Here is an 18,430-nt window from a genome sequence, read left to right as displayed (position 1 = left end):
CAGACCCCCTTTGTCCCTCTTGAGGATCAGAAAGTAGTGGGAATAACAACCACTCCCTACTTCTGGCCCAGGAACGCACTTGATGGCCCCCCTGGCCAAGAGGGCCGTGACTTCCTTCTGGAGAAGTGCCAAGTGTTCCCCCGACATGCTGCGGTACTGAGGTGGCATGGCTGGAGGGGTGGACTGAAAGGGAAGGAAGTAACCCTTGCGGATGATCTGCAACACCCACTTGTCTGATGTGAAAGCGTGTCAGTAGGGGAGGTGATGGTGGATCCTGCCACTCACTGGCGTGGGGTGCCCCCCAAAGCTCGGATTAGGAAGGTTTGGAGGTAGAAGCAGCGGGGGAGGGGAGGTGGACTGACCCCCACGCTGATCCCCAGACCTGCCCCTGTGGAAACCGCGTCCGCGCTGAGGCAGGTTCTGCACATGCTTGCTGAATGAACGTGCCTGGGCGCCCCTTCCGGGGCCACAAAAGGAACGAAAACCAGGAGTGGCTGGGCTTTTCGTGGAAAGACCTAAGAACTTTGCCGTGGCCCGCGAGTCCTTAAAACACTCCAGCGAAATGTCGGCTTTTTCTCCAAACAGGTGAGTGCCATCAAAGGGCATGTCCATGAGTGAGCTTTGGACATCTGGTGAGAACCCGGTAGATCTCAACCAGGCGTGGCGACGAAGTGCCATGGTTGTAGAAATTGCCCTACCTAGTGAGTCAGCGGTGTCCAACCACACCGAATGACGAACTTATCCGCATCTTTACCCTTGGCAACAGCTTGGGACAGCACAGCTTGGATCTCTTCAAGCCGTGTAAGAAGCGCCCTCCTCCATGGTAGGCGGAGGTGAGGCAAACCCCGGGTGAGAGAAGATATCAAGGCCGCCGGCCTCCTCTAACTCGTCCGCCTAGTCCTGCTCAGGGTCACACTGACGAGCAAGAGGGTCCTCAGACCCCTCCAACTTGTCCTCCAACTCATGGTACAGACCGCAGCGGCAGGGCAGGGACCAGGGAAGGAACAAACGGCGCCGGGAACGGCGCCAGACGGGGCCGAACCCTTGCCGTGTCCCAGTGTGGATCCCAGATAGGGAAAGAATTGTCCTGGAACCTGGGCAGGGGCGGAACAAATGGCCTCCACTGTGGTGCTTGGAGGCAGAGCCGAGGGTGGCGCTGGGGCCGGAGCCGGCAGCATCAGACCTTGTGGCACCGTGGCCGGTGCCAGTGGCCAGGATCCTGCGGCGCCGGGGCCTGACACGGGACACGGGACTGCGGGGCCCAAGGGCGCGCCGCTGTGAGTCCGAGGCCTAAACAGTCAGTCCATGGTAGCAAGAAATTGTTGCACATGTGCAGGAGTCACCGGCAGACCGGGATAAGGTGGGTAGGCAACAGGACTCCCGGGGTCCGAAGGTGCTGCAGAGGCAGAACCCCTGTCCCCCTCGTCTGCATCCGGGGACCGACGGGGGGACGTCGGAGAGCGAAAACGCTTCTTCTACTTCTTTTTGTGTTGTCTCTTAACCGAATCCGAGGGTGAAGACTTGGAGCCCGAGAAGCGATGATGGTTGCCCCGCAAGCATCCTCTGGAGCGGCCCCTGGACCATGAACGGCGGTGGGACGAGTGTTGGACCTCAAGCAGCTTCCGGCGCTGCTCCCTCAAGACCTTCAGGGCCATGGCCAGACAGTCCATACTGGACAGAGATTCGTGGTCGCTCTCCAGGCAGTAGAGACAGACGTCGTGGGGGTCCGCCACTGGCATATTGTGACGGCAGGCCCCACAAGACTTCAAACCAGGCATCCCTACGTGCACCAGAGTAGACTTACAGGAGACAAAAGTCTCAAAAGGATAGTCAAAAAGTGACTATGGTATGTGCTCTAACCAGATCTGCGCTTACTGGTGCAGAAAAAGAACGAACTGACGTCAGCGTGCATGGGTGGTGCCTAAGTAGTCTCCGTGAAGTCATCTCGGCACCTACGATGCCAGCGACGGACACGTAGCCGCACAACCCCACCTACTGGCGCGCGGAGGTACTGCTAGCGAAAACTTTCCGGATCCAGGGGGACATTCTACGGTGAGCCGCCCAAAGGGAATGAAAGCATAATGTTACAGACCCCCAACTCTCCTGAATTAGAAGGAAACAAGGGTAAAATAAACCATCCAAACACAATAACCACCTCAGGCGCAATGTAAGACTCGGAGCGTGCCTTGTCATGCTAACAGAAGCAACTGTCTGTCGAACAACAATGTCCTAACCATCTAAACAAAAAAGGAAACAAACATGAGCTGAACAAAGGATATCAGAATCAAGAAAAACAAGGGTAACAAAGAGAAACCCAGCAGCAAAAAGGAAAAAATGGTGCTCAAAACACATACATTCAGCAGAGATTAGCTGCAGGGGTTATTCCCATGCTGTGCTGGGGGGGAGGGAGGCGCGCACCGTGCCCCCATGCTCATGACGAGCTCAGCTCGTCATGAGCTGCGGCGCTCCTGTGCTCATGACGAGCTGAGCTCGTCACAGGTGCATTGGCTCCCGTGGAACGCTCAGCACAGCGGGGGAATTCTCCCCGCACCTGAGCGTTCCACGGTAGGCGGTCCTCTGCCTCTTGAAGCAAGCAAGTAACTGAAACTGCATTTACCACAATGCCAGGGGCGAACCATGCTGGGAGGTGAAGCGATGTGCTTCCACCCCTGTTTCTGTTTAATAGTACTCCCGTGAGTCATTGAGCAGACGAGCTCGTGGATGAAGCACCCACATGCCTGTGAGAGATACCTGACCTTAGAAAGATGTTGGCAGCCTACCCCAAATTTCAAAGACTGTAATCACTACTGATGACGGTTAAAGAACCAGAAACATGTGTCTAGAGATCAGCACAATCTGCACCAACTGTGGCGAAACACTTGAACACTCTTGAAGCAAGCAAGTAATTGAAACTGCATATGCCACAATGCCAGGGGCGAACCTTGCTGGGAGGTGAAGCGGTGTGCTCCCACCCCTGTTCCACCTCATAAACCTCATCTTTCATATTGGGGAACCACCTCCTTCATTACAACATCGGTTAGGAGCAAAGACAGCCATAGTAGTCGGAGCCTTTTTTTTTTTTTTTTAAACTTTATTTTGCACGAAAACAAAAGGAGACATTGACATTTTCATTCGTTAAGCACAATTGTACATCCTTAGCAATTGTCAACTAATGAAAGGAACTTAACAGATCGAGCGTCAGCACCTAACATGTACTAAAATCGCCATGCACTGGAACATGTAGGAAAGACAAACATACTGAAAGCATGGCCCAAGGTTGCATCTTACCATAAGGAACTTCCTGAAAACGCACTGCTGACATATCCTTTTGAGTTCAACAATACGTAACTGTAAATAAACCATAAAACTTTAAAACTTAAAAATCCAACTAAGGTCATCATGGAGCACAATATTGCGATTAGCCACATACAGTTGTTCACAGGTTCAGTTACTCAGCAGTACGCCCAAGGCTGCGCTGCGTTCTCGCCTCCTCCCGGCCCCCCCCAGTATCATGTTGGCACACCCTTTGCCACTAGTCCTCGTCCTCCTCAGATTCCGAGTCCTCACCCTCTGGCAGGGCCTCGCATGGTTCCCCCCTGTATTTGTTCCATGGCATCCACACCCCATTCCATTTGCGAGGGCATGCCCTCAACACATATACTGCTCTTTCCTTCACCATGAGGAGGTCCATGTGTCGTATCCATCCCGCTACCGTCGGCAACTCTGGGGCCCCCCATCTCTGCGCAATGTCCCGCTTGGCCACTGTCACCGCCAGTGTGACCCACAGTCGTCCATACCTATTTAGGTCCGTAGGGTCCCAGACATTCAGCAGGCACTTACGGGGTTCCGGCAGGACAGATACATTGATGGCCTGTGAGACTGTGCGCATAACCTGTCTCCAAAGTCCCCTTATTTGTGGACATTCCCATATCGTGTGGAGGAGAGTTCCCTCCTCCCCGCATCCCCTGAGGCAGTATGGGTGTGGTGCCCTTTGTATTCTATGTAGTAGAGTTCGGGTATAGTAGGTGCGATGTAAAATTTTGAGTTGCACTAGGCGGAATCTGGCCGAAATGCCCACCTATCGCGGCGAGGCAAGCGCCTCGTTCCACTCCGTTTCATCCAATTCACCCAATTCATCCATCCACTTTTCTTTAAGTCTCTGTGTGGGATCTGGCAGGTTATTAATTAGTTTTTTGTACGTGAGTGAGGTCGCTTTCTGTTCCATAAATTCGGTCAGTAGCCTGTCCTCCAGTGGTGAAGATTCTGGGAGTGTGGTGTCTGGTGGGATTGCTTGCAAGAGAGCATGCCTGATCTGCACATAGCGATACGTCTCAGAGGGACCCATGCCGTACATCTGTTGTAGCTGTGGGAAAGGAACCACCGTGCCTTTGTCCCAGAGGTCCCCCACCACCGAGATCCCTATGGCATCCCATCTCTCGAACCCTTTACATGTCCGCAGGGCGCCCAGTGTTTTAGTGTCCCATAACGGAGTTAACCTGGTGATTGTACCCTTCCACCCCAGACGTGACTGCGCCGCATGCCATATCGTCGCCGTGTGAAGCGTTGGGCCAAGCAGGGCCTTCACTTGCGGGTAGTTATACAGCACTGAAAGCATACCTTCAGTCCCCAGTTGCGACCAGTCCGCCTTATACGCGGGGTCTTCCCGCGAGACGTGTATCCAATAATTAATAACCTTAAGCTGGGACGCCCAGTAATACAAATGTAGATCAGGCAGCGCGATTCCCCCCTCGTACCAGCTCCTTACCAATTTACTCTGTGCTATCCGTGCCGGGCCACCACTCCACAGCAAATTGGAAACTAATGCCGCGACCTGCCGGAAGTAACGTGGGTTTACCACATAAGGGGAGTTCTCGAGCACATACAGAAACCTTGGGAGAGCCATCATTTTATACAGTGCCGCTCGGCCTATGAGGGTCAACGGCAATGCAGCCCAGTATCGGACATCTGCTCGCAGGCGATGCAATGGCGGCTGCAAATTTTCGGTGTAGAACCGCGCAGCATCGGCAGACACAAAAATACCCAGGTATTTAAATGAGGTGGTGGTTATCCTAAGGGGACAGGTTGCCGGCAGCACTGGATCCGTAGTCGGAGCCTTTTTAAATGCGCACCAGCCAATCATAAAAGTACAAGCCCTAAAAAACGACCGGCCAAAGACGGTTTTCGAAGTTCTAGACCACGTAAACAAAGAACCCCAAACAGAAACGTCTACACAACAACTATCCTGTGTCGCTCACCACTATCTTAGAATGGCTAATCCATAGTCCATATCACTGCTAGGGGAAATTATCACCACCCATCTAACCACGTATTAAACTCCTTTAGCGTCCAAATTGTGTATTAGATCTCCACCCGATATACACTCAAATCAACAAATACAAAAATTACAACAGTGTGGAAAAAAACCTATAATTCCACATCTCGCTCGCCGCCAATTTGAAACGGCTAATTCGTATTTCACAGCATTGCTGAGGGAAATAGTCTCTACCCCTCTAACCACGCTATGCAAAACCTTCAATTAAGCTTCATTTCATAAAGCTTCACTAACTATACCCTCCAAATAACAAAAACAAACATTTCGCTAAGTGCGAACATGCACACCCAATAAATACCGCAATATTAAAATAACAAACCTCAAGCAGTCATTCACAAAAACCAAAAAAATATGAACACTTTTTTATACAAACTCTATAAAAATACATCCATATTGTGCAGCACTCACTCCGACTCACTTTTATAAATATAACAGACCTTACCGGCTCTAAGGGCAGAAAAAGGTTTTTTGGTGGAAGCAAAGGAAGAGAACTTGGAGGACTGATGCCCCTAGTGGCCTGCTCACTGCCTGCCTCCAAGCCAGAGCCAGGTTCAGGACCTAGAAAGGACTGGGTGCCTGCTGTACTAGCAGGAAATAATGTTTCTGTCTTTAGGCCAGCCCTCTGGAATAGCCTTGAAACTTCCTGAAATGAGGTGTAAACTGCTTGACACGAGACACAGTCCCAAAGAGTGTGTCATAGCTCTATTGTCCTTAGAGTGATCCAACGGAGAGTCTGCAATCTCCCCTTAAAGGCAGAACTTTTCAAAGGGCATACCCATGAGGGAGGCCTGTACTTCGATGGAGAATCCTGTGGAACGTATCCATGGTGTTGACTAAGTACACCATGAACGCTAATACCTGCTGCCATCCACAGGCAATTAATAGGATCCTGATCTGCCCAGAAATCATATTTGGCTGCATCTTGTTAGTCATTGGTCGTCTGGAACAAAGAAGTCCTAAGGCATAGCTGCCAGGTTTTGAGTTTGCTAATGTGTGACATTGTCATGGTTTAAGTGTGTTAATGTGTGACATTTCATGCCGTATCTGTGACACTGTGAGTGAAACTTAATTGCAATTACAATCAAACAGAAATATCCCTTTAATAATATGAATATCAGAAGTACCTTCTTTGGCATAAGCTGAAGCTCCAGAAGTAAGTGCCACCTATATTTTGTGTTCACATTTACTTACTGCACGGGGACAGTAGTAGTCACTGGCAGAAGACTGTCACTGAATTTAAAGTTACCTGTGTCTGCATAGAGCAGGAATCACCCACTCTCCAGAGGTTTAACAATGATGACTATCAACCTTTCCTTGACCCTCTCTGGCTGAGCTGCAAACAATGGTAGCAGCAAAATTCTGAGGGGCTTATTTACAAGCGGAGTTGCACTGCTCCTGCACCATGCAGCGTGGTGCAAGAGTGCCACAAGTCCTAAACGAGATTTATGAAGCCACGGAAGGGCACTGTACGTCGCCTGAGTGGCTCTACAAATCTGGAGCAAAGCAACGCAGTGCAAATCACTGCATTGCATTACTCTGGCCAAGGGAGGCGTTTTGACGCATTCCCAGAATTGATAAACCTCGGAATGCGCCTAAAAGATACGCCTTCCCAGGGAGGTGTAACAAGGAGAAATATCATAATTTCTCCTTGTTACTTCCTCTTTCCAGGTGTGCTGCATTCTGCAGCACACAGAAAGAGAAATATGCGTCTCAAGATTGTTTTTATGCAATTCTGCATGCAACGCAGGCACCTTTGCACCATGGTGCAAGGGTGCCTTCTTTCGTGTAGGCTGCCAAAAAGGGGAGTCAGTGCAGGGGAAAAGGCAGGAATGCACCGTAGTACCTTAAATATGGCACATTCCTTCCCTTTCCCTGTCATATAGTGCAGCGCAGCAAGGGGACTTGCTACGCTGCACTGCATGACAAGTTTGTAAATAGGCCCCAGAAAGTGAGAGACTTGCTCAGCACACTGCCAATGTTTTACGCTGGGTAACACAAAAAGAACAAATGCTGCAGAGTTCAGAGGAACTCTTTAAATTGTGTGACAAAATGTTCCAGTGCTAATGGTTTGACCCATGATGTGTGTGGTACTTCTAAGGTCTTCTATGACTGCTGGCAAGTTCTTGCTAGCCTTGTCCTACAGGGCATGTGTGTAACAACCCAGCATACAAACAGAATTTTGTAAAATTAGGAATTTGAGTAATTTAGCTTTGCATAATGCTAAACGTGCCGAAAAAAACATGCGCTTTCCAAAAGCCTCTATCCTTTTGGATTCGCTCTCAGGTTAGAAATGATTCAGGATTCATTTCACTGGTTGAGGCCTGCCTGATAAGTCTCTCGGGATTGAGGTGGTGGGTGAGAAAATATGGGTCACCGGGCGCCATCTGTGAAGTCTGGCCACCTGCCTATTCACATTCGGGCAAGAACAGGGCTTCAATATGGTGGGCATCATAATATCAGTAAGGGTGCAAGAAATGGGGTTATTAGTTAACTGGGTAAGTATCCACCTCAAGTAATAATCACAATCCTGGTCAGAGTGAACCACAAATGTCACTAAATAAACCTGTGCTTAACTCCCTGGTAGCTATGGCACACAGTAGAGAGGCTAAAAGGCAATGTGTAAATATATTAAAATGTAATAAACTAATGAGGGAACCGGAGATATGTATTTTTCAAGTTTTAAGTAGAAATAGCGCCAAGAAACACAAAGCACCAGTGGTAGTCAATGTCGTAGTAGAACAGGGCCGAGGTGCAATTTAACTCTGACCGAGTTGGAGTGCAGGCAGGATATACTAGGTCCCCCAGGGGAGGCACTTAGAAACTGACAGAGTGCCAGGCAGAGGCCAAAAGCAGAGTCCAGTCCAGGGCTGGGTATTTACAGGAAAAGGCATCTCATAGTTTTTGTGTCCCTGTAGCTTTAACAGGAGGTCAGCCTTATGACCCTCGGAGTCCACTTCTGTGTCCTGGTGGAGGGCGGACACGCCTTTTCTGGTAGAGACTCTTACTGCACATTACTCACGTTAGAAAACTGAAATGGGGCTAGCAGGTGGGCTGATGGCTTTGCATTGATTTTGCTTCGCACTGAAAATGACGTATACAGGCCTGTATAGGCGCTGATTTCTTCCCTCTTCTGCAGACGTGGTGCCAACATCAGAATAGTTGTGACCAGTGTGCAGGTTCCTAAATTGGAATATTTGTAGGTGAAAAACAGTTCATTTCACAGAATGGGTTGGATGGGTGGGTCAATGAGGAATCTGTTGTTACTTAGAGTCTCTATCAGAAAAGGCATTACTGAAGGTAAGTAACCTCTTCTCCTAGAGACTTCTAACTGCAGAAAGAGGTTAGAAAGCAGGAACGATGCCTAGATAGGGCAAACAGCATGCCATGGACGGAATTGGGCTGGCATGGTGCTCCGCTTACTGCAGTTAGACACAGTTAGAATGAAACAAGCAGTGATCAAAGAATAGCACTAAACTCAGAACAGGAATCGTCTGTCCGATCTTAGGCTTCAACAACAGATAACCCATTGCAGGAGATCAGAAGTTCCTTAAACCCTCTAGAACAGGACCTTGAGGTCCTCACTCAAGAACATTGGACCACTAGTAGAAGGGTGCCATCAGGAGGCTGCTACATCACACCTTGGAAGAGAAGCAAGCAAAAAAAGCAAGTTAAACCATGGTAGTTCCTGCCAGCCCAAGCATTCTTGACCTATGATGGAAACTCCCACCAGAACTAGGACACCCAAAGCATTTGTGAGTCCACATACCGTAGGCCTGTGTGAATGAGAGGGTAAAATTCAGCAGTGGGGCCTCTGAAGCAATTTCAAGGACATGACTCTTCCAATCCAAGTATAACAACTTTACGCATGTTCAACAGAAATAAGTGTACTATGTTGCTTAACTCTTGAGCTAACAGAAGCCTACCAATGCATCCTCCATAACGTACTCATAGGGGAAGTCGGTAGTCTAGTAGGAATGTGCCTCACTAGGACTCGCTCATCCCCTGCTCTGAAAAGATGAGAGCCCTCAAAAGAAAAGTCCAACAAGACAGCCTGGACAGCCCTCAGGACACCAGTGCAACTAAATCTAGCAGTACGGCATACAGACACAGAGGAGCCCTTGGATTTGGCTACCGAGTCCACTATATCAAGGCCAGACCTAAGAATACTTTAATTCCCATCTCATCAATCTACTGCCATTCCAAATCCGACAGACTGGGTGAAGAGGAAGTGTTATCAATTCTGTGATCAAAGGAGGCTTGTCATACTAAAGGGTGACTCAGAGAAAGAGTAGGCCTAAAACATTTTCTTGGCATCAACTACCTCTTCACACACTCTCCTTGAAGCCATAATGAACCCAGAAGGGCGAGCCAATGCCTGGTACTCGGGTCAAAATTGCATGGTGCCAGGAGACACCCTTCCAGGATCAGCACCTTACGTTTTGGTTGATTTTGACATACAGAACATCCAACACCTGTAGAACCTGGTGATGATGGCGAAAATATTGACACCTTTGGTGGCTGAGTGGAACACATTGAGCCCTTTATGGTGCAAAACACTGCTGAAGCCGACTGATGCTGTGGTACAAACTACCAGCCTCAGCATCCAAAGGTGCACCAGAAAGAGTCAGAGGGGGCTGGAACTTAACCAGTAAAGTCTGGGTGAATACTGCCTACCGGAGATGGGTCAGCACCAGGCGTGAAAAGCTGTGAGTACCAGGTAATGCACCAGAACAGAAGCAGGAACAATCGAATGGCAACCCTCAACAAACATTGCAACCTGACATTGAGGGCATCACCAGAAGTGGAACACCTCTCAATCGATCAATGTAACTGAGGCAAATGATGATAACCCGCACAAAGAGGACAAGTCCTCGAAATTACCTCAGCAGCTCAATCCAGACCATGAAAGACCCATGGTGCCACCTGTTAGGGTAGAAAAGCTATTGTATATTTTTGGGATGCAGCCTGGTGTCTGGTAGAAAATGATGAGATGAGGACTCTGGAGGTAAAAGTATCTATTGAAGGATTGTTTCTTGCAAAAATTGCTTATCTGTCTGAGATCTAGGCCTTATCCTGAGCAGCATATACATGGAGTACAACGCCTAATTCTGCTGCCTCTTGGGTACCATTTCTATGACTCCTTTGGGTAGTATGATCAGAAGTTCATACTGGAGGTCTGTAAGGTACTGATGCTTTTCCAGAGTTGGAGGAACTGTTTTTGCCTCAATAAATTGTAGGATGGCCAAACTGGATAAGTAGTTCCAGTACCCATCGAATCATGTTAATTGCTTCCCGCTCCAAGACAATATCTGAAATGCGACAAAACAAAGGGATTCTTCAGTGCTGAAAAGTAAGGTGTGGTTCATTGTCTCTTGAGCTGTGGGCTGAGCTCCTCTCCACTGTTTTATTTCTTTACTGTTGCAGGCTTGTCTTGTATTACCTCTTGATGAAAATTGTCCATGGAGGGAGAAGGGGTGGCGTTAAGCCTAATATTGCTGCTGGTGCCATAGTAGGCAGCATGTCCTCAAGAGGACTGCTCAAACATGTCCCTGAGATACGAAATTGAAGAGCATCCAAAACCGAAGAACTTCTTTGGAGCATACTGTGTCTCTTTTAATTCCCACCTGGGCTTCATCTACATATTTTCCTATATAAAGTTTCACAGTCAAATGGTATGTTCACTGTTAGATCTGGGGGTCTCTAGTTGGCAGTGGTATTCACCTTTGTCCAAATAGGGACCCTTACTTCTAAGTCAGGATAAGGGGATTACACTCCTTAATAACCCCTGCTCACCCCCTTGGTAGCTTGGCACGAGCAGACAGGCTTATCTCAGAGGCAGTGTGTTAAGCATTTGTGGATATACACAGTAATACAGTGATAACACTACAGATGGACACAACACAGGTTTTATAAAAATAAGTATTCTTTATATAGACTTAACACAAGACCACAAACGACAAAAATCCATAATACTACACTTAAGGGCGCTTAAAAGATGATTAAAGTTGCTTAGTTCAAGTTGATGATAAAGGCAACAAAGTTTTCAACAAAATACCTGGATGCGTAACGCAAAGTGAAGAAAAGGCTCGCAAAAGGGGAGAAGCGTTGGTTCCGTGATCCGGGGAAACGGTTGCGTCCTGCCTCAATGCTTGCGCAGAGTAGGGGACTCGTCGTGAGCCTTACCGGTTCGGAGGTGATGCGTAGATTCTCGGACTGCGGGCCCATTGCGGTGCGCAAGATGGCGCCTTGATGCGATGCGATGATCCAGTTGTGATGCGAGAAGATAGCACTCTTGATGCGGCGATGCGATGACGCCCTGGCAGCCTTGCGACGACTCTGTACTTTGGAGGCCCCCCGACACGCTTCTCCGGTGATGCGATGGCGACTCTCTCAATGGCGTCTCGCTTCTCCGGTGATGCGACAGCAGGCAGCTTCGTTGAACACACGCTTCCAGGGAGATGCGCCGAAGGCTCGCTTCTCCGGCGTTGCATCGATTTCAGATGCGGCGGCGACACGCTTCTTCTCAATTTGTCGCGTTTCCAGCTCCCAGCGGCACGCAAGTGTCTGGAGTCAGAATTTCCAGCAAGGAAATTCAGGAGGGAGCTGTAGGTGAAGTCTTTTGTCCCTGAGACTTCAGCAGGAGGCTAGCACAGTTCAAGCCCTTGGAGAATATTCTGTAGATGAAAGTCCTTACACAGTTCCTTCTCCTTTCCCTGGCAATGAAGCAACCACTGCAGGCCAACCCAGCAAACAGCACACTGGCAGAGGGGCAGTCCAAACTCCTGCAGCTTCCTTGGTTCTTCTCTTTGGCAGAAAGGTTTCTTGTCCAGAAGTGATCTAATTTCTTGGGGTTCAGGGTCCCAATGTATATATCCCAAATCCTTTGTTCTCTGAAGGCACAGGGGCCTCTGCCTAGTCCAAACCAGTTCCTGAGCACTTTGTTTACATGACTCTCTTCTTTCTTTCACTGTGCAGGGCAGAGACATCAGCTGCCCCACAGGAGGTGGAGCCAGCACAGGGGAGGGAAGATACAGCTCTGGAGCACTCTGTTGACATGATTCCTCCTCTCCTTTCACAGGGCAGAGACATCAGACAAGCCACAGGGGTGGAGCCAGCATTGTAGAGGCAAGGCCCAGCCCTATTCAGGTCCCAGGTGCAACTCCTCCCTCCCATCTAGATGCAGATCTCTCTATTCACCACTGGGCTGCCCCAGCCTGTCTCCTGGAATTCCCTAGCCCTGTCACTCACAAACCCAGACAATGAATGAATGAATGAATGAATGAAAGTAGCCTTGTAGAGCGCAACTTTACCCGAAAGTATACAACAAGGAATACACAACCCAGCAGAGGCAAGCCTGGATAGTTAGGCACGAAAATACCTACTTTCTAAAAGTGGTATTTTCAAACACAGAATATTAAAACCAACTTTACTAAAAGATGTATTTTATTATTCTGAGTTCAGGCATACTAAATTCGAATTTCTACCATGTTCCCTGAGTCAGTTAGGATTATAAGAATGTAATAATCTAACTGCCCATTCTGGCCTATGAGAACAGGTAGCCTTCAATAGTGAAAAACGAAAATGGCTGTAATTCACTATTAGAACATGCTACACACATCAGGGCATGTCCTACCTTATACTTACAATGCACCCTGCCCTTGGGCCTACCATAGGGGTGTCTAATATAAAGGAAAAGGGAAGGTTTAGGGACTGGCAAGAGGGTGCACTTGGCCAAGTCAACATGGCAGTGCTAGACTGCACACAGGCCTTGCAATGGCAGACCTGAGACACACTTTACAAGCTGCTTCTGTGTGTGGCACAACCAGTGCTGCAAGCCCACCAGCAGCATTTGATTTACAAGCCCTGGGCACGAATGGTGCACTGTACTAGGGGCTGACAGATAAATCAAATAACTCAATCATGGAATAACCAATTAGTACATACATTTAACATAGGGAGCACTTGCACTGTGGCACTGATTAGCAGTGGCACAGTGCCCAAAGCATAAAACCAGCAAAAACATATCAAAACAGAGGAGGCAATCCATCAAAAATGGAAGGGAGACTCACGCCAATGATGCCAGGTCTAAAATTTACAGTCAGTTCTATTTGATGTAAATGAAGTAACACACTTTAACACACTTGATACATTTTGCAGAACCAAAGCCTCTGGCTTGAGGCACATTGTACATTAAGCAATATGGCAACCCTACATTTGACAAAGGATATTCCTAGAGAGAAGTGGGCTGGGCTGAAAGGCAGTGCTTCATATGTACAGTGTAAGGAAATGCCTCCTTTTGTATGAACACCCCTTTCCTCCAATTATTTGGACTGATGCTGCGTTTTTTGTCTTTTTTCTCTTAAATGAACTGGGCCACACTGACTAGGCACTAGTGCATGTGCTCTCACCCCTCAAATGTATGTACAATTGGCTAATCCCTGACTGGCATATATAACTTACCTATAAATCCCTAGTCTAAACAGGGTAGGGAAGTTTAAAGTAACCAGTGGACTGCAGCATATATTGTGTCACCACTGCAGTTACAAAGTAAAAACATGGCTCTAGGTCGAACCCTTCAGCCTACTCAGGCATCGTTTAAGCTGCCGACTCGTCATGGCAAAATAACCCTTTTGCCCAGTACACACCTTCCTTTTTGGAATTTATTAAGTTACCCTTAAGGTAGACATTAAGCTACCATAAGGCAGAGTGCATAATATTAAAAAAAGATACATGTTTCTTTTATGTTTTACGTGTCCTGACAGTGAAAACTTGCCATTGTTGTTTTTACTGTAGAAAGGGTGGTAGTCCCAAAGCTACCCTGGGGCAACACTAACGCAGCTGCTAAGTGCTAACGTCCATTTAGAACCACCAAATATAGTACCCTGAGGTCAGGTATCAAATTAATTGTTACAATAAACCCATAGAGCTAAATTCTGATTTAATTTAACTTTCAATTTAAATGTGACTTTGGAAATTCACCAGTTTCTTGCCCCACATTTTTAGTAGCTGTTTCTCATTAACTACAGCAGTTGTCCCCTGAAACAGCCTGCTGCCTTAATTCCAGGAGGTGTAAACGGCTCGCAGAAAAGGGGAACAAAAGGCCTGTTGGTGGAAGGAGGTCGAACAGCAAAACACACAAGATGATGGACGGAATATGTTGCACATTGGCAAAACATTCACCTCCAGTCACAGATCTGGATTTAATCCATTGTTATTTTGCTCACCCTGCCACCCCAGTTCAGACATGGCCATATGCAAATCAGTCATGACCCTGTGCCTAATGGGTACAGTGCAGCCCGAACTGCCAAGCCATGTCTACCCTGGACCGGAATCAAGCATCCTAGGATGGGACCTCCTCCTGACATAATGACAGAATTTCAAATGGAGAGTTGCCTGTCAAAGGCAAGGTGAGCTAGCTCCTTTGTTTAGTCAGACTGGCTGTTATTTCTTCCAGAGGGGGGAAACCTTTTGCCGAACCAGCTTTCCAAGGGGGATTGCTCATTATACTGGACATAACTCATGTGTGCCTAGAGCTGACCAAAGGAGGAAAGTTTCTAACATCTTGGATTTGTGCAGAGAGATGCACTGTGGGATTGTTTAGTCACAATCACCCAGGAACTGATGTAAGAGTGGGTAGGATTGCCCATGGGAATTTTGCCCTCCTTGGTTAGGGAATCATCTTCACTCACAAACTTCAAATTGGCATAAAATTGGCACCTCTGGGTGCAGCCTAAGAACACTACTGGACTTTGAAAGAACAGAAGAATGATTGCACCTGCTTAGACTGTAGACCTCAGAAAGAAAGGCTGCAAGTCAGTAGGTCTGTAAATCTGTCAACAGGTGTAAATATATGTGTGATCTATGCAAATGTGTACCTGAATGTTGTGTTTCTTTATTTATGCACCTTACCCTCTACAAAAGCCATTTACGTTGGCTTTGGCAACATTTCTTGTTCCTCCAATGGGAAAATATCACCTGCCTACCCTTCCGGCCCGCAAGAAATCACTTTCTAATGCTTCCTGGGACTTTGCAGGGGTGTTCCCCTTCTCATTCAAAACTTTAAAGCAGATTACCCCAGACCAAGATAAATCTATGTGTAGTGTCAGTGGGAGATAGTACTTAAGAACTTGTAAATAACCACAAAATAGCAAGTTTGTAAAAGTTGACCAGCTTCTACAGGTGGACCCACTTGAACTCGCCCACAAATACCATATCATTTTAGCAGAATCCCCAGGCAAGTAAATCCCCAGTGCACTTAATGTGTTATCGCTTATCTCTTTGATTTGGTCGGTCAGTCAATCAGCATTTGTAGAGCGTAGCACTGTTACCCCCTGTGGGTGTCCGGGCGCAGGGGTGCGAGGTCTCCATCAAAAAGCCAGGTCATGAGGAAACGGTGGGAAGAAACTAGCAGAAAAAGGGACCCAGAGGTCAGAAAAATGAGCGAGCAGAATAGGCAAAACAGAGGGCAGAAAAAAGAGCAGAAAAGGCAAAACAGAGGGCAGAAAAACAAGCAGAAAGGCAAAACAGAGGGCAGAAAAATAAGCAGAAAAAGGCATAACAGAGGGCAGAAAAGCAAACAGGAAAGGTAAAAGAGAGCAGAAGAGGGCAAAATAGAGGGCAGAAAAGCAAGTATAAAGGGCCAAACAGAGGGCAGAAAAAACAAGCAGAAAAGGCAAAGCAGGGGGGCATAAAAGGCGAAAGAGAGCAGGTGAGGACAAAATAAAGGGCAGAAAAAATAAGCTGAAAAGGCAAAATGGAGGACAGAAAATGAGCAGAAAAGGCAAAACAGAGCAGAAGAAGGTAAAACAGAGGGCAGAAAAAATAGTAGAAAAGGCAAAACGGAGGGCAGAAAAAAGAGCAGGAAAGACAAAACAGAGGGCAGAAAAACAAGCAGACAAAGCAAAACAGAGCAAGAAATGAGCAGAGAAGGCACAAACTGAGGCCAGCAATTATACAGGCAACAGAGGGTACCAGACTGCGGGCAACCTAGATAGGAGAACAGTTGCAGGGGATCTGGTACGAGGACCTGCTCAATGGGATCGTGCTGCGGCCTCCATTAAGTAGGTCCTCGGGGAAGGGAGAGGCACTGGGTGGCGGGCGGAGGGGAATGGCAGGAAGAGGGAAGAAACGAGCTGAAAAAGGCAAAACAGAGGGCAGAAAAACAAATAGTAAAGGCAAGACAGGGCAGAAGAGGGCAAAACAGAAGGCAGAAAAACCAGCAGAAAAGGCAAAACAGAGGAAAGAAAAATGATCAGAAAAGGTAAAACAGAGAGCTAAAAAACTAGCAGAAAATGTCAGACAAACTAGCAGAAAATGCAAAACAGAGGGCAGAAAAGGGAACAGAAAAAGGCAAAACAGAGGGCAGATAAACAAGCAAAAAAGGCAAAACAAAGGGCAGAAAAACAAGCAAAAAAGGCAAAACAGAGCAGGCGGCAAAACAGAGAGGAGAAAAATGAGCCAAAAAAGGCAAAACAGAGAGCAGAAAAAGGCAAAATAGAGGCCAGAAAAACGAGCAGAGAAGGAAGACAGAGCAAGAAACGAGCAGAGGAAGAACAAACAGAGGGCAACAGAGGGTAGCGGACTTCAGGCAAGCTGGACAGGAGAACTGTCATAGGGGGAGCTGGCACGAGTGATTACACATGTTAAGGATTGCAAAATTGTCAAAGGCCCTTGTTAAGCATTTTGGTTCAATTTCATTTTTTCTCCCTGCAAAGTACAATATTCACATTGTTTCTTTTTCTAAATCTTTTCTTAGGTCCCACATTTGTTGTTTCACAATACGACTCCTATGAATTCTCGACAACAGCATGCAAAGACAGATCCAATGTTACCGAGGCTACCTTAACTCTTCCCGGATCCTGCTGACCTAGCAGTCCTGTACTCGCTTCACTCATCTTAACCAGACCATAGTCCCATAACCACGGCAGCTTTACTATCATTATCTGGTCAAGGGGCCAGATGTGGACACAAGTGTCCTTTTATGGTTGCTGAGTATTGTGTGCCTTGAAACTGACGTCTTATGAAACAGCGTCTTGTAAACGCAAACATTTACTCTGTTTTTGTTTAATTCACTAATCATCGTATAACATGTTGCTGGTGACTACTTGTATAATTGCTTTTGTTGATAAACAGGGATTTTTGGTAAAAAGAATAAAATAAATCGGAGGGCGGGCTGAAGAGGTAGGGTCGGGCTGAGACTGTTACAGTTCAGGTTCACAAAGGTCCTTTTTGCCCAGGACATTTTCAGGTTTTTTTCTTCTTTGATCATGTGTTTTGATTGACTATATGTAAAATGCCATTAAAAAATGTAAGAATGATTGTAATATTGTATTATGAATATCTGAGCACTATAATGTGCCACAGTGAACACGTGTCGAAATAAGTAAATCTTGGTTTTGCATATGTAAATTTTTGTGGCTAAGATGTTCTGCGAGAAAAGACATCTCATAATTCTTCGATTTGCTCACATCATTTAATATGCACCACTCCTAACTTTCATGTTACCAATTCTTCAAAACTGTCATGCTGTTGATTTTGAGGTGAGATACTCTGTGCTGAACAATACTCATCCCTAGCATCCTTCAATGCCTTCATGTTGTGACCAAATGTCTAAGTTACCAAAATTCTTTCAGATGGATTCCTCATTCATAAATATTCTCCAAACACCAGACTCATCTTTCTATGCGATAGCTCCCCAGCTATGCTAGGTGGCGCTATTGCTGCTCCGGATGTGGCTGTACACCTCTGCTGGTTGTGACAACACAGCAAGTCTGTACCACCCTCCGTGCCGACATAAGTTCCTTACAGGTACATGCATCATTGCACCCGTTTGCGAATCCTAAATTGCGAAAATTAAGGAATCGCAATTTAGAAATCGCAAACGGCAATGCATGAAAAATTCGCAAATATTTTTGCGGTTTCTTAATTTTCCTTAATTGCGATTCACATTTTGCGAATCGCAATTAAGGAAAACCTTCCCATTGATTCCTATGGGCCAAAAGGCCCATAGGAATTAACTGGAAGGCATTAACATTTTGCGATTTTCATTTTGCCAATCACAATTTGTTAATGCATTTCAAGGGGGGCTGAGGGGGGTCC

At 47.0% G+C, this 18,430-nt stretch overlaps 1 protein-coding gene across 1 annotated transcript in view; it reads left to right on the top strand.

The window, feature by feature from the left end:
- The window catches only part of C8H11orf65 (chromosome 8 C11orf65 homolog), a 515,706-nt gene extending 498,028 nt beyond the window's left edge, over positions 1 to 17,678 (top strand). The window contains exon 9 of the mRNA XM_078657052.1: positions 17,088 to 17,678. Coding sequence (XP_078513178.1) covers positions 17,088 to 17,197 — 110 coding nt within the window. The 3' untranslated portion in view covers positions 17,198 to 17,678. The remainder of the gene's footprint in view (positions 1 to 17,087) is intronic.
- The last annotated feature ends 752 nt before the right edge of the window (positions 17,679 to 18,430 follow it).

The sequence above is a fragment of the Lissotriton helveticus genome, chromosome 8 (assembly GCF_964261635.1).
Source record: "Lissotriton helveticus chromosome 8, aLisHel1.1, whole genome shotgun sequence".
In the NCBI taxonomy this organism is placed as follows: Eukaryota; Metazoa; Chordata; class Amphibia; order Caudata; family Salamandridae; genus Lissotriton; species Lissotriton helveticus.
The sequence above is the reverse complement of the archived record's forward strand: the minus strand, read 5'-3'. Positions and strand labels throughout refer to the sequence as shown.